Below are 15,475 nucleotides of genomic sequence, written 5' to 3'. Positions count from 1 at the left end.
TTTCTCCGCTCGGAAACAGATTTGTGGGAGAATGAAGGAAACAGCGCAGCTTTGTACTAAAACTTTAAAACTTCGCACTGTCGTATATATCTGGCTTCGTTTAGTCACAGAACCTTACAGGTAGTCTATGTTGTTATGCTTTCAAAAACAACTGTAATTTCTTTTTATCTGATGTTTAGTTCAGTAGCATCACACATCTCAAAGTACGTAAAATGGCTTTGAACACCAACAAAAACACCGGAAAATGCCGAGAGAAACCGAAGATGCCCTCTTTCGTGACACTGTTTCAGAACTCCACATTGTGTTGACCCGACTGCGCATGTGCGAAAGAAAGAGCATCAAAATGTCGGACGACGAGTTTATGGTTGACGATGACGAAGAATATGATTTGGTGAGTATCGTTGCTCAGGCCCCTAGCGTATGATGTAACAAAGTACGTAGCCCTCCCGTCTAATTAGTTAAATTGGCATGCGCTGGTTTGTTGTGTCGAACGTGTTCCAGTAAAGAGTTTGCGACTCTGGATTTAGTCTTGCCGGTTGCAGTGGTTGCAATGACAGGACTTTCCAGCAGCCTGTCTTTCCGACAATAATAAATACTCTTGACAAGTTGTATACTTTATTTGTTCACTTATCGTGTGGAGCTTGTTCGTTGCAAATACTTTTGCATAATAACTCATGCTGCAATGCGGAAGAATTGTAGTTACAACGCCAACAGTCTCACCCAAAATAGTAACTAAATGTTCAACTTCAATATGACTTTCATTGTTTCAAGCAATAGTCGAGTTAGTTTCACTTGCATTAAGCTGCACACCAAGGACGCTGAACTTTTGCCCATGATGGGGTCTGATTTGTCATTTTCTGCAACCGCTTGTGTGCACGTCTATTGCAATTTATAATTATACTGTCACTTAGTCTTTAGTGTCAGTGTGACTAATTACAATTTACTGTGATGGTGATCGAGGAGCAAATATCTGCTTATTAATATTATAACCCTAACAGGTTTGCTGTGCTTTGTAAAGACGAAGTTCCAAAGTATATGAACTACAGAAAATTTAGAAAATGACAGGAAATTAACAAAAGAAATTTTTTTTTTTACATATAAATATATATCAGTCATTATCTGTGTTTGTTGCCAATAATTTTGTGTACCTGTAGAACGTTCAGTATAAGAATAAGAATGATTATGATGACTCGATCCATCTTTTATAAAGTCAGCGGAAAAAAAAGTAAAACTCACTAAAAGGCATCTCCATTTTTACATTTAGTCAAGTTTTGACTAAATGTTTTAACATCGAGGGGGAATCGAAACGAGGGTCGTGGTGTATGTGTGTGTGTGCGTGCGTGTAGAGCAATTCAGACCAAACTACTGGACCGATCTTTATGAAATTTGACATGAGAGTTCCTGGGTATGATATCCCCGAACGTTTTTTTCCTTTTTTTCGTAAATTATGTCTTTGATGACGTCATATCCGGCTTTTCGTGAAAGTTGAGGCGGCACTGTCACGCTCTCATTTTTCAACCAAATTGGTTGAAATTTTGGTCAAGTAGTCTTCGACGAAGCCCGGACTTCGGTATTGCATTTCAGCTTGGTGGCTTAAAAATTAATTAATGACTTTGGTCATTAAAAATCTGAAAATTGTAAAAAAAAAAAATAAATTCTAAAACGATACAAATTTACGTTCATCTTATTCTCCATCATTTGCTGATTCCAAAAACATATAAATATGTTATATTCGGATTAAAAACAAGCTCTGAAAATTAAATATATAAAAATTATTATCAAAATTAAATTTTTGAAATCAATTTAAAAACACTTTCATCTTATTCCTTGTCGGTTTCTGATTCCAAAAACATATAGATATGATATGTTTGGATTGAAAACACGCTCAGAAAGTTAAAACAAAGAGAGGTACAGAAAAGCGTGCTATCCTTCTCAGCGCAAGTACTACCCCGCTCTTCCTGTCAATTTCACTGCCTTTGCCGTGCGCGCTGGACTGACGATGCTACGAGTATACGGTCTTGCTGCGTTGCATTGCGTTCAGTTTCATTCTGTGAGTTCGACAGCTACTTGACTAAATGTTGTATTTTCGCCTTACGCGACTTGTTTTTCAAGTTCTTGTGGAAGTGAACCTACTAAAGGCAAAACAAAGGCGCGAAAGTCAGAGGTATGTGATCCAACCAAAGGATCAAACCATTTTTATAGATGTCCCGGGTCAGTGATCATAAAAAGTAATATCAATTAAAGCAAAGGCTACACGAACTCCGAGTGTATACAGGATTGGTAGGACTGTATACACTGCGACAATGAAAAGCTCTGTTACAACTTTAAGCCAATGAAGAGGTTAGGAAGTGGCCAATGAAAATAAAAATCTGATGTATTGACTTCCGCCATCTCTTTTTCAGAGTGTATACAATGCTGGCAATAATGTACACTTACATGGTATACAACCACTTCTACTTTTCTAGGTTGATACACACTCCAAGCGTGTTTCAAACTCGGATAATAAGCTGCCGTGTAGCATAAGTTTGTGTGTGTGTGTGTGTTTGTTTTTGTGTGTGTTTGTTTTTGTGTGTGTTTGTCCCCAGCATACTTTAATACTCTGAATCAAAAGTGAAGCGTTCCTTCGCAAAATGGCGTCGAATGACACGAGTGTTAATGCGGTTCTCCGGTCTTTTATGTACACTTCGAGAGTTTAATCTACATTACAGTGAAGGCCGTACAGCATCAGATTGTTTTTGTTTTTTGTACTCTCTAATAATCAACTGCTCTGCATTCCTATCGCAAAGTAATAATAATAATAATAATAAAAAAACATTCTTTTATAGCGCTGTTCACCGCCGAATGGCAGTCTCATGGCGCTTTACATTAGAGTCTTTAGACATTAAAATTTAACATTTTACATAAAATGTTTTCTTGTAAGAAATAACATACAAGCATTAAAAACAATTCATAGACAACGACCACTTATAGTTATATATAAAATAATCTGGAAAAATTGTTTTTAAAAAGATGAGAAAAAAAAAGAAAAAAAACCACGTAAGATAAGTAATAGACACATAGTTACACATAAAAAGTCTGACAATAAAACAGAACTCACATAAAAGCGTACAGATCTAAAACAGAACGAAGATGTAACATAGACTGTGGGTCAACAATTTAAACAACTAACAACTAGTCAACAAGCAAAGTGGGGTCGAATGGCAAATTCGCTTCACGGCCGGAAGTTAACGTCAAGAGTGTATACAGGTGGAAGAATCTTGTATACACTCAGAGTGTATGTAGCTAGTGCGATCAATTAAAAGGCCAAACCTTTGGTCATTATTTCTTTCAAAGATGACATCATTAGACTGCAATGCTATAAAATGGCATGCTTTCAAAATATGTTATACAGACCTGGGAACCCATACGATTTCGGCGTATTTTGTACGCTTGATTGTCTAAAATACGATCAGTACGGTCGGTGGAAAATAAATACGATCAAACAAATTCATGGACTACTTTCCTTCACAATCGTAACTTTACTTAAGCCAATCCAGTATTTGGGAGGTTTGAATGATGTGTGGAGTCCACTCATTTTTTCTGAAAATACGCCAAGTTTCTTTGAGAATGCTACAAATGCAAAACAGGGGTTCCCAGGTCTGGTTATATTTTGTTGTGCTTCAAAATGGGGTCTGTCAACACACACTGAAAGTTTTACATCTTTGCAAAACTAAGGGGTGGGTGGTGAGGTAAGGAAAATTGCTTCAGACTTAAATAAAGTAACAATGATTAAAGCTGCCTCACATTCTACAATCCAACAATGGATATGGGAATTCAAAACTTAAAGGTACTGAACTTGTCAAATCCAGGTGCACGGAGCCCCTGGGGCTTTTAGTCATACCTCAGGCAGCTATCCGTTAGAAGAACTACCAAGTTTCATTGACTTGCACCCAAAGAGTCAAGAACTGCGATTTTTGTACGAATTAATTTCGTACTCGGACCCGGCTGGTCTTGACCTATTTTTGGATCTAAATTTAGATCAGGTAGATCACCACATCATGCACAAAAAGACACGTCACTAGCAAACTATGTCAGACATCATCATGAGTTTGTGTAAAACAAAATGGAGGCCGGAATCACTCAGTTGAATCAAACTCCGACCAAACACCACGTAATAACTAGGTTAATTTATGCACTCGCGTGAACAAGAAACTGTCGAGCTTCACAGATGTCGTCGTTGGGTAGTTTTGGGTTTGTTTTACTACCATAGGAGGATTTTTGAACTGTAAATGCACTCAGCTGCAACAAAAACGCAAAACGAAGGCTGTGAGCTACACTGTGCCTTTAAAAAAGGGGACCAATTCTGACAAACCAAAGCAACTTCTAAAGAGAACTTCAAATGAGAGTAATGTGGCTGCTGTGTCCACTTTTTTTTTTTAGAAAGATCAAAACATGTGCACGCGAGAGTTAAGTGCGAGACTTAACTTTCATATCGAACCGTAAAGACAATTCTACACAATGATGTTCAGCTTCGACAGCTGGCCGCTAAAAAAGTTAAATGGTGCCGCATAAGCTCACAGGGGAACATAAGAATCAATGGGTACACGCAGCACATGATCAGTTCAACCGTTTTGAACCGAGTGAACCCAAACGTGTGACTGATGTCACTGGAGAGGAGACATCGGTTCCCTTCTGCAGAATAGCCAGCAAATGTAGACATGATAAAGCGTGGCTGGGGCCAAAATGAAAGGCACCAAATCTGCAACCAAGGATTACAAAGCAGACTGGGTTTTTTGTAAGTCTCGCTGATGAAATTCTGCCTTCTGCCAGCATTATCATTGCCACATACTATGTAAATCCCTCTTTACCCAAAGTCACTCAAAAGATCAGCAGTCAGCGCCGAATTACCTGGCTTGTTAGAAGATGTATTGAAAACACCTGTTGTGAGTAAATGCAACATCTGTGTCTCAGAAAATAAACAGCTAGGGGCAAGCAATGTTAGGGTAAAAGGATCTGAAGAAATCAGACTGGTTGTTCCACTAAACCATGGGTTTAAAAACGTGTTATCAACAATTTGATATGAAAGATCAGCATGTGCATTAACTTCTGTTCCAGTTGGATACCTCGATGAAATGTTAAAGCAGAGACATCTGTATAGAAAGTGCTAAAGCATTTTGCAATGCATGTTGGTTGAGGCAGGGTTTGATGTGTTGTTTTGTTACAGTGTATTTTGTTGTTTGGGGGACATTTTTAATGTGTTCAAAACTTTGACTTTTCCAGGAATACTCTGAAGAAAGCAACTCGGAGCCGGACGTAGACTTAGAGAATCAATATTACAACTCCAAATCACTGAAAGAGGATGACCCAAAAGCTGCTTTGGAAAGCTTCCAAAAGGTAAAATAGCAGGATTACATCAATGGCACTATTATTACACCCCCGGTATAGGGGTGTGTATAGGTTTCGGTCGATGTGTTTGTTTGTTTGTGTGTTTGTGTTAGCATATAGATCTCAAGAATGAACGGACCGATCGTCACCAAACTTGGTGAACAGGTTCTATGCATTCCTGAGACGGTCCTTACAAAAATTGGGACCAGTCAAACACACGGTTAGGGAGTTATTGGTGGATTAAGATTCTACAAGGACTTATAGAGAAACATATTCATGGTCAAAGGGAAATAACCTTCTCAGTTGGTGGCAGTGAGAATGGGTGCAGTGAGAATGGTTATTTCCCTTTGACCAACGGGGGTGTTTTTCCTACCTCGAAGGAATTTCTTGTTACTACTTGAATGTATGCATTCATGGTGTCTTGTTGATAGGGTAAGTTGTTTTAATCGCAGGCAGCTGTTTGTAAGTTGTTTATAAATGAGACTTGCATACTTTTATATCTGCAGTGTGATCTTGTGTGTGTTTCTTTTCATTTTATTTAGATTTGCCTATTCACTAATGTTCTTGCTGTGTGTATTTAAAATTTTCCCCAAATTTACTCTTTTTATACCAGGTTCTGGAACTGGAAGGGAAGGAGAAAGGAGAATGGGGTTTCAAGGCACTGAAACAGATGATCAAGATCAACTTTAAACTGGTTTGTAGCTTTTGATTTTGCCATCTCTGCTAGTACTTATAGAAGTTACAACACAAAACAGCAATAACAGTGGATATATATGCCAATGAGACCATCTGTGCAGTTGGACTAGCATATCAAGGATGTTGTCTAGTGTTCACAGTCATCGAAATATCAGAACTGATTTCAAATAGCCAAAAACTTAACTGTCATTTTTGAAGAATTGCCAAACTTTTTTCATAGTGGGGGGAAGGGGGCGAAGAAAACAACTGCTAGCAATATCTCTGACTATTCTTATCAAAATCCACATGCAGTGTTGTAGTTGTTTTGTTATTATTGATTTATTATTATTATTATTATTTAGAAATGGTGGGTCAGTTTATTCTACCCACGACTGGCAAGACAAAAAGTCAAGGAGCACCTGGGCCAGATCAATCTGAATCTGTCCTTTCAAACTTCATTTAGCCAGTGACTGATGGCCAGGACCAGGCCTACACCATGATCAAAATGAAATACAAATATGCCCGTGTATATTTTTGTCAAAAGATGGTCTTGTGTTATGCAGGATGCTAACATGACAACTTACCATTTTTCAGGGCAACTATGATGAGATGATGAAGCGTTACAAACAGCTGCTGACTTACATCAAATCTGCTGTGACGAGGAACTACTCTGAGAAGTCTATCAACTCCATCCTTGACTATATCTCCACTTCAAAGCAGGTAAACAACAAACTATAGTGATATTCTGTTCATTAGATGTATTGACTCCTTGTGACTAGGGTGATGATGGGGAACCTTTGCTGCTTGTGATTAGTAACTCGGCAGAACATATGAAAAGTTTAGTGATTACGATTGCTTGGAAAGTGTACATTCTGTCTCCTCTGATTCACAGTTGATCAAAGTCTTACTCTGTAAAACTGGTGCTACACCCTATTAGCTTTGCAGGTTTCTCTCACAGTGTTACTTGAAGAACAGGCATTGCATTACCGATGTTTCTGGGAACCTGTTCAGTAAAACCTCCGGAATAAGACTCCACATTATCCCCGAGTACGCTAGTACAAGGGCTCAGCAGACTTTAATTGTGTGTCTGTGTGTCTTTCTCCACTTAACAGCTTATTGCTGGGAAACTACTGGGCGCAGTTCGTTCAAAAGTTGATACACTAACTTGATATTAGGTCCGATTGATCGTATTAAAACTTCATAATGTTACCTGGGACCTAAATGCGAAATAAACCACAAAAACGACTTGGCCGTAGGAGGAGTTCACACCGGCGGGGCAACACGCAGCCATTGACCTGATAGAACAGCCGGACGCGTCACACAAAAATACGTCATGACAAAGTTACACGCAAAGCGAAAGAGACTTTGACGTCATTTACTTTTGTTCGGAATTTTCCGTCTGTTCCTAGCTTGTCAGTGAAGACCTGACGTGAGTAAGCTTACCCAAAACGTCTTTGTTCTCTATTCTCATTGCAGCTGTGAAATAATCAGTCTTGTGTCTCGGTCGTGTAGGTACAGAGTTTGCTTCTGCAATCATTGTGTTCGTGTTGATGACGGCTTCATAAGACAAAATAATAAGCGAATCTATCGCGAGGAAGACGTTTATGTACAAATCACCGAACCCAACCCATTTTTTGTGTGCATTTTTCTGAAGAATAAACTGCATGTGGTTAATTTCATCCGTTTAATGCTTGTCGAAACATATCTGATCACAGATGAGGTCGCAGTTTGTAGGTTGAATCTATGAATCGGCCAGAGATAGATCTGCATTTCTGGTCAGAAACCAACATTCACACCACAGACATTCCAAACATTTATATTTATTGAGCGAGCCAGTCTGAAGAGTACTCGGGTCCAGCGCGAGCGTTTTTTATAAGGCCCTGCTCTCACAGATTTTGAGATCATATTATCTGTAAATATGCTGTCATTTCAGGGCTCCCACCTTTCTGTGGATTTGGGGATTTCTGAACAATTTTAAAATGAGAAATGGGTAGAAATGTATTGAATGTAAGTTTCAACATTTTCCAGACCTTCCTAAAATTTGATATACTGTAAATTGAACAAAAATATTCCAAATATCGGCATGTTGCAATAAATCACACAGTGTAAGGATGATGTGCAGATGGAGCTGCTCCAGGACTTCTACGAGACCACGCTGGAGGCCCTGAAGGAAGCCAAGAACGAGCGCCTGTGGTTCAAGACCAACACCAAGCTGGGAAAGCTGTACTTTGACCGCGGAGACTTCAATCGACTTCAGCGGATCCTCAAACAGCTTCATCAGTCTTGTCAGGTGGGTTGATGTTACCAGTGGTGTGTGTATGGGTTTGAAAGAAATCTTTAAAAACGTGAATCATTTGTAAGTGTGTGCTACTGCGTTTGTACATGTATCGTGTGGGTTTTAAGGCGGTCCTGAATTGAGCTAGAGGAAGACTTTGCAAAATCTTTTTACCGAGCACTCAGTGTTAAAGCTTCGTGCGGCCAGCTTCGCCAAGCATACTTCACATAGTTGACTTCGCCAAGTTAAGGACAGGCTTAAGTGAAGCCTCAATATCTTTACAGTGACTAAACTTAGTAGTTTAGTGTACTGGCATTTTTCAGGCACTGATGTAGTATAATGTAACTTTCAACATTGGCCTTGTTTTGTAGAAAGGTGTTTTGGTGGATTTTGGACCCTTCATTCACTGTCATGTTTAGTAATTGCATTATATTTCTGGTGTGCATGATAACAATAACATCTGTCAGAGCATTCATTTTTATGCTTGAGATTGTTCAAATTTTAAGTGAAGTTGAAAGAAACATATTTGGGTAGGGAAAAGGTGTTGGGCGTTCTCTGATTTTATTTCACATTTGACTCGATGCTGCTGTTACAAAGGTATTTTGGATAAATGTTACACCGACTTATAGCAGAATGCCTTGTTCTCTGTTCTGTAGACTGATGACGGAGAAGATGACCTGAAGAAAGGAACACAGTTGTTGGAGATCTATGCATTGGAGATCCAGATGTACACAGAACAGAAAAACAACAAGAAACTCAAGGTAAGGGTTTCAGCTTGTTCCTGTAGATTTTCAAAGTGTGTCTGTTCCATGTTCTAAACAAGAAGAGCAATCGCTCGATCGAGTCACTTTCGCAGTTCTGAATATTATATGAGGCATCAGATGGACAGGAAGAAATTGCTATTCACAACACAATGCATACCTGAAGCATACCTGTGACCTTGAAAAAGGTCAAAGGTCACCAAAGCAGACGTCAAAGTGTAGAGGTCACTGGGAGTCACGTTCACATAAAATTTGAGCCCGGTCACTTTTATAGTTTCCGAGAAAAGCCCAACGTTAAGTTGTGTGTTGCCGAACAGAAAAGGCTAGTTATCTCCCTTGTTTTTCTGATAACGTTCGTAAAAGGCTACAGATGTAAATACTTTGATGTAAAGAATAATCCTACAAAGTTTCAATCACATCCGATGAACTTTGTCAAAGATATAAAATGTCTAATTTTTCCTTTGACGCTGACCTGTGACCTTGAAAAAGGTCAAAGGTCAACGAAACCATCGTTAAAGTGTAGAGGTCATTGGAGGTCACGACTAAACAAAATATGAGCCCGATCGCTTTGATAGTTTCCGAGAAAAGTCCAACGTTAAGGTGGTGTCTACGGCCGGACGGCCGGCCGGACAGACTAACACTGACCGATTACATAGAGTCACTTTTTCTCAAGTGACTCAAAAAAGGATTAACCAATTATTGTGATGAAGTAGATGGTCAAATAAATAAATAATAAATAATAGATTGTTTAATGCATTTAAAATTTAAACTTTCTTGATATCAGGACCTATCAAAGTATCATGGTATCTGCATGCTTAGGGTGTGTGTGTGTTTGTGTTTAAAACAAATGTATTTAGGTAATCACGACTGTATTATTTCTTTGTTTCAGGCGTTATACGAACAGTCACTCCACATCAAGTCTGCCATTCCACATCCACTTATCATGGGTGTCATTAGGGGTATGTGTCGTCATTTTCTTATGGTGCCAAGATAAGTGGCTAGATGGAGTTGAGTGTCCATGACTTTTTGATAGGTGTAAGTATTACAGAAAGGGTGTTGAGTCCTTTTAAGATAAAACTGCACAGAAGAAACGTGGACACAAATTACAATGGTAATTGATTATTTTTTCTGAGATTTTATTTCTTATCAGTACAGTAAAACCTGTCTCTAAAGGACACCCTTGGGGTATGGTAATGGTGTCCCTGTTAGACAGGTGTCCTTTCTTCACAGCACTGAAATAGAGAGAGTGAGAGAGAGAGAATTGAGCTATTGAATACATATGGGCCAACAGCCCCTTTCAATGGATTGAACATGAGACTCAATGAAAATGTGAGTAAACAAATGATACATGTAGCAAACAACAACAACAACAACCCCTCCCCCCACCCTCCACCTACCCCGTTCCCTACACACACTGTGCATTCAAACTTACCTAAGTCGGACGTCACAAAGCTAAAAATAGCTGACTCTTTATCGGTCGTTCAACGGGAAATTCCGCAGTGTGTCTCGACCAAATTGTGTCAGCTCTTGTTTCATTCAGTTTTTCTGGTCTCAGCATAAATGCATGGAACAGAAATTTAGCTGTGTTAACTATTATTTCCTTCTAACGATTGCTTACAAAGAGAGAGAGATCGAGAGCGAAAGTGAGCGAAACTGAGTGAGTGAAGCGAAAGTGAATGAGCGAAAGTGAGTCTCCATCTAAACAAGCCACTGATTGGTCAGAAAAGGGGCAGGATAACCAATCAACAGCCATTTGTGCTACGGCTGCCGAGCACTGACCTGAATAACAGTCGAGTTTTCGAAGTTGCGTTTTCATGTACGTAGTGTCCGTTTGTGACAGTGTTTACACTTCCTACGGTCCGAAAAATCGTGTCCGCGTCCGTAAGTGGCAGGTGTCCGTCCGTTAAAGGTTAGTTATTGTTGAAATCGTGTTCGTTCCATGATAAACTGTCCGTATGTAGCAGGTGGCCGTTACAACAAGTGTCCGCTAGACTCAGGTTTTACTGTAGTGGGATTTGTGTTATGGTTGTACTGATGTGTAGCTACATGAAAATTTCGCTTTGTTACAGAGTGTGGTGGAAAGATGCACTTGCGAGAAGGAGAGTACGAAAAGGCACACACAGACTTCTTTGAGGCGTTTAAAAACTATGATGAATCTGGAAGTCAGAGGTACTATTACACAAGTTCTATCTTATTTTAACAGCACAGTGATTTAAAAATAATGTATACCTTTGTCTGTTCAAGGTGTGCCTCCCTGCATAAGCACCCTCTTTCTAATCCCCTATTGATCTCTTTTCTTGCTTAGAATCACTTTCAGTTTCTGTTTAAACCTGGCAAGGATTAAGCGCTGCCACTTTTCTATCCCATCCCATGGTTATGGGCATGCAAGACCAAATGTTCGCTTAAATGCTCATGAGTCGGTTACATGCTGTCTGTGAATGGGTATCTGCTTGCATGAAATTTCGGACAAATTTTGTCTCATTTTTACATTTTACATGACTCCAGTCTCTATTTTGGCTGTGTAGAATGATGCATTACACTGTTGTTTCTCTTCAGGAGGACAACATGCCTGAAGTACCTTGTTCTAGCCAACATGCTGATGAAGTCTGGCATCAACCCTTTCGACTCGCAGGAAACCAAACCCTACAAGAACGACCCTGAGATTCTCGCTATGACCAACCTTGTTAGGTATACATCTTACTATTTTCTTTTCAGTTCTATTGCAGTTTTGTAAACTTTTCACAGACTGAATGGGTGGGAGGAATGTTTGCAAACTTTCTTAGTGCTACACACTTCTGCAAACAAAAATGAATGTTCAGGTAAGCAGTAACGACAATATTATGCTAAACTTCTCATTTGCTGCAGTGCCTACCAAAAATCCAAAAACGGACTGCTACTGTTCGAAAACCCATTACATTTCACGCCCTATTATCAGTATCAAGTGTTTGTCTGTCTTCTTAAAAGACCACTGGGTCGACATTCTGTAAATGCAACATTTTGTTTTGTCATAAATTAAACGTTCCAATAAAATACCATTCTTGTTTTTTGATTCAGTGCCTACCAAAACAACGACATCAATGAGTTTGAAAAGATCCTGAAAACGAACCGACGGAACATTATGGAAGATCCATTTATACGAGAACACATAGAAGGTGAGTATGTGCCTCTGAACTTTCACCGATGTTGTTGTGTACCCTGTTTCAATCCAAGGTTAAACATTTACCTGCTACAGTCTCTAAAGAATCTTTCTGTCTGTATCTGTATGAGAATGAAGGCTGATCGAAAGTGGTCAGGTTGCTCTTTATGCTTTGTGTTGATAAACTTTAATTTTCTGTGGGCTGCAAAGGGAAGCAAAGCAGGAGGGACCCCAACTGCCCTTGCACTTTGCCACAGCTTATAAGATGATAGCTGTGGTTTCAGTAGCAAATAACCCTATCTTTGAAGTGACCACAGTGCATTGAGAAAATACTCTTCTGAGTCCACACATGTTTTTAAATCAATTGCTAAGCTCTCCTTTGACTTTCTGCAGATTTATTACGCAACATCCGAACACAAGTGCTGATCAAGCTGATCAAACCCTACACCAGGATTCACATTCCCTTCATCTCCAGGGTGAGTATGGTTTCTTTCTTGTGTGTGTGTGTTTGGCCCGCAGGTGTTACTATCACAGGACCTCTTAGTATTACAGGAGTAGAGCTCCTAAAATATGCAAGTGCAGCTTGCTATTACCAGTGATCTGTGTGTTTATTTTAGTTTTGTATCCAAGCGTGAAATATTTTATGCTGTCTATGTCACAGTTGCAAGTAAGATTAAAGACGGATTCCTGAAACAGATCTTAAAAATATCTTTCTCTGAATGGTTAGGCCGCCTTTGGATGGGGAATTTGTTCAAGTCTAGATTATCATGTGTTGAATGCTGCTTTGCAGGAACTGAACATCGACCCGCAAGATGTTGAAAACTTGCTGGTGTCCTGCATTTTAGACAAGTAAGTTTCAACAGGGTTTTTTTTCTATAGCTTTACTATAGTCGTAATATTCCTTAACTTTATTGTAATATGGTGTCCACTTGTTCAGCGTTTTACATTATGACACTGTCACAAAAACATCTATATATTTTCATACCTCTTAGTTTCAATTACAGTACATATTCATACTTGTTAAACTTCTGTTAAGGTTGTTTATGTTAAATACTTGAGTCTGTATGCTTTATGCAAGTTTGGTTTTGTTTCTGTCAACTGTTATATCAGAGCAGCTGGTAAAGCTTGTCATTTTACCACACCTGTATTCTGCAAATAGCTTAGCTCATTTAAAATTTATTTTGATAAGCACAAGTATGTGCACTGGGAGTGTGTTAATTTTGTGTGTGCTGAAAACAATGCCTCAGCTGTGCAAAATAACAGGTTTTAGTGGCTCCAGTAAGCCCCCTCCCACCTGCCACTACCTCCTCCTCCCACCCCCAATGCACTTGACCATTGAAAAGGGGAGTAAATCAAGTGTATGCTCTTGTTGTTACAGCACAATACAAGGCAGGATAGACCAGGTGCATCAAGTGTTGGAGCTGGGCAGAGAGGCCAGTGGCACGCAACGCTACGGAGCCCTGGAGAAGTGGTCGCAGCAGCTAGCTCAGCTTCATGGTGCCGTCATCAACAAAATGGCATAGCGCTAGCCACTTAGTGTGCCTGGACCCCTAAATGTGTCAGCAGCGAGAGCTTGTGATAAACACTTGACAGTGTGTGCCTGAATACAAGGAGACAGAATGTTCAAATGAGAAAGATATATATATATATATATACAGATTTCACTGGTAGAGAAGATAGGACAAACTACTGGGTGTATATGGGTTTACCGGTATGTCTGCAGCAGTCTACAGCCAGAGTGAGTCAGGTGTTTGCATCTAAACTGAAGCAAAATGAGACTCGGCGGACATTTGCTCATCTTGTTTGACTAAACCGAAGTTGTCAAGAGCGGGAGGGTTTGAATTAGCAGCTGATCTGAATAATCAGTGCATGCAAGGTTTGGATTTCCGTGTCCCTGATGAACAGTTTTTCTTTTAACTATCAGCATCCGAAGCATTCTTGAACCCTTGTGTCTGCAATTGAAGCAGTCAGCCAGGACTTAGCTTTATTCTTATTCTTTCTTTTTTTTTTTTACCATGTTTTCCAATAATCTTGATTTATCTGTTTGCTTATACAAGTTCTTACAATGCAGCAGAGTGATTGTAGGTTGATGTTGAGACTGAAATTGTGTTGATAGCTTATAATGAAGCATGTGAGATATAAAACATTTTGATAGGATTGACTGACTTTGTTTTGAGAGGCTGTTGACGATTCAGTCATCTGAAGTTTGTATCAGCGTGATACCTTTGAGTCAAAAGTGTTTGCATGGTTGGTTAATTGGCACCTTCTCAGAGAAAGGCTTGTTTCTCATTTAATGACAAAAAATGATAAGAAAAACATGGAGACACAGAGCAATATTTAGAAATGCATGGACTAGTTTCTGTGATTTTTAGGGTGCTCTAAATGCATACTAAAACAGGGTACAACAAGAGTAAATGACAGTTATGGGTAAGTAAGAGTTATGCAAAACCAATCTCCTGGCACCGGAGGGAATAACAAGGATTGAAATAAACAAGCTACTTTTACCTCCCGGGTGCCATGAAAAAGATTGAAAAAAGCTGTTACAAATTGATTTTGGAATCCACATTCTGAATGGCACAAGCTAGGACTGTGAACATTTAGTGTAAGTGGTACCATGTTTTAGTTGACACAGAAACCACACCTGGCCTGACAGATTGATTGAGAGTAAATTAGAAGACGTGTTGAGAGTAAATTAGAAGACGTGTTAGTATTTGTGTGTCAGATATTATGCAAGAATGCTCATGCTTCTACGTCTAGTGCTGGGGTATGGTATGTGCTAGCTAATATGACAGCAATCATTATCTTTGTTTAATTTCGTTAACATTTTATTTGAAGTGTTTTCAGCAAGTCTGGCATGTGTTGCTGCCAGAATTTATCTTTTATATTTTGAACAATGTAAGCCAGGGTTAAAACTTTCTCTGGTTTTAAATGAATGAAGTGCGATGGTATGTGTGAGTTGGTAGTAAATGTGTATACTTGTGTCACGCTTTAAATGATTTTGTGTACAGACCTTAGAAAAAAATCCCACACAGCAAAAAACGGAAAGTTGAAAGATTACTGGTGTTCAGTTGTGAATGCTGTCTGTACAGGACTTTAAAAAATGCACTACCACTGGATTTCTTCCTGGATTTTTTTCTTCTGATGCCCACACAGACAGCACTCAGGATAAACGAGTTGAGATTTCTAATTCTCCGTGGTGTGTGTTTGAATGAGAGAGAGTTGATTGCAACTTTTTGCTTTATTCAGTATTGTTCGTCAATGTGT

The 15,475-nt window shown here is 39.2% G+C and overlaps 1 protein-coding gene across 2 annotated transcripts; it reads left to right on the top strand.

The window, feature by feature from the left end:
- The first annotated feature begins 229 nt into the window (after positions 1-229).
- LOC138980257 (COP9 signalosome complex subunit 2) lies at positions 230-15,268 on the top strand. 2 transcript variants are annotated; one of them, XM_070353115.1, is made up of 13 exons: positions 230-391; positions 5,260-5,373; positions 5,978-6,058; positions 6,634-6,759; positions 8,162-8,329; positions 8,971-9,075; positions 9,965-10,034; positions 11,145-11,244; positions 11,632-11,763; positions 12,130-12,227; positions 12,605-12,687; positions 13,002-13,060; positions 13,590-15,268. In XM_070353115.1, exons 1-13 carry the CDS (start codon positions 245-247, stop codon positions 13,732-13,734), a joined length of 1,428 nt encoding a protein of 475 aa, XP_070209216.1. In that variant the 5' UTR covers positions 230-244; the 3' UTR covers positions 13,735-15,268. The 2 variants fall into 2 exon arrangements, with proteins under 2 accessions (XP_070209216.1, XP_070209208.1); XM_070353107.1 differs by having other exon boundaries at positions 8,144-8,329.
- The last annotated feature ends 207 nt before the right edge of the window (positions 15,269-15,475 follow it).

The sequence above is a fragment of the Littorina saxatilis genome, linkage group LG1 (genome assembly GCF_037325665.1).
Source record: "Littorina saxatilis isolate snail1 linkage group LG1, US_GU_Lsax_2.0, whole genome shotgun sequence".
Taxonomy (NCBI): Eukaryota; Metazoa; Mollusca; class Gastropoda; order Littorinimorpha; family Littorinidae; genus Littorina; species Littorina saxatilis.
The sequence above is the reverse complement of the archived record's forward strand: the minus strand, read 5'-3'. Positions and strand labels throughout refer to the sequence as shown.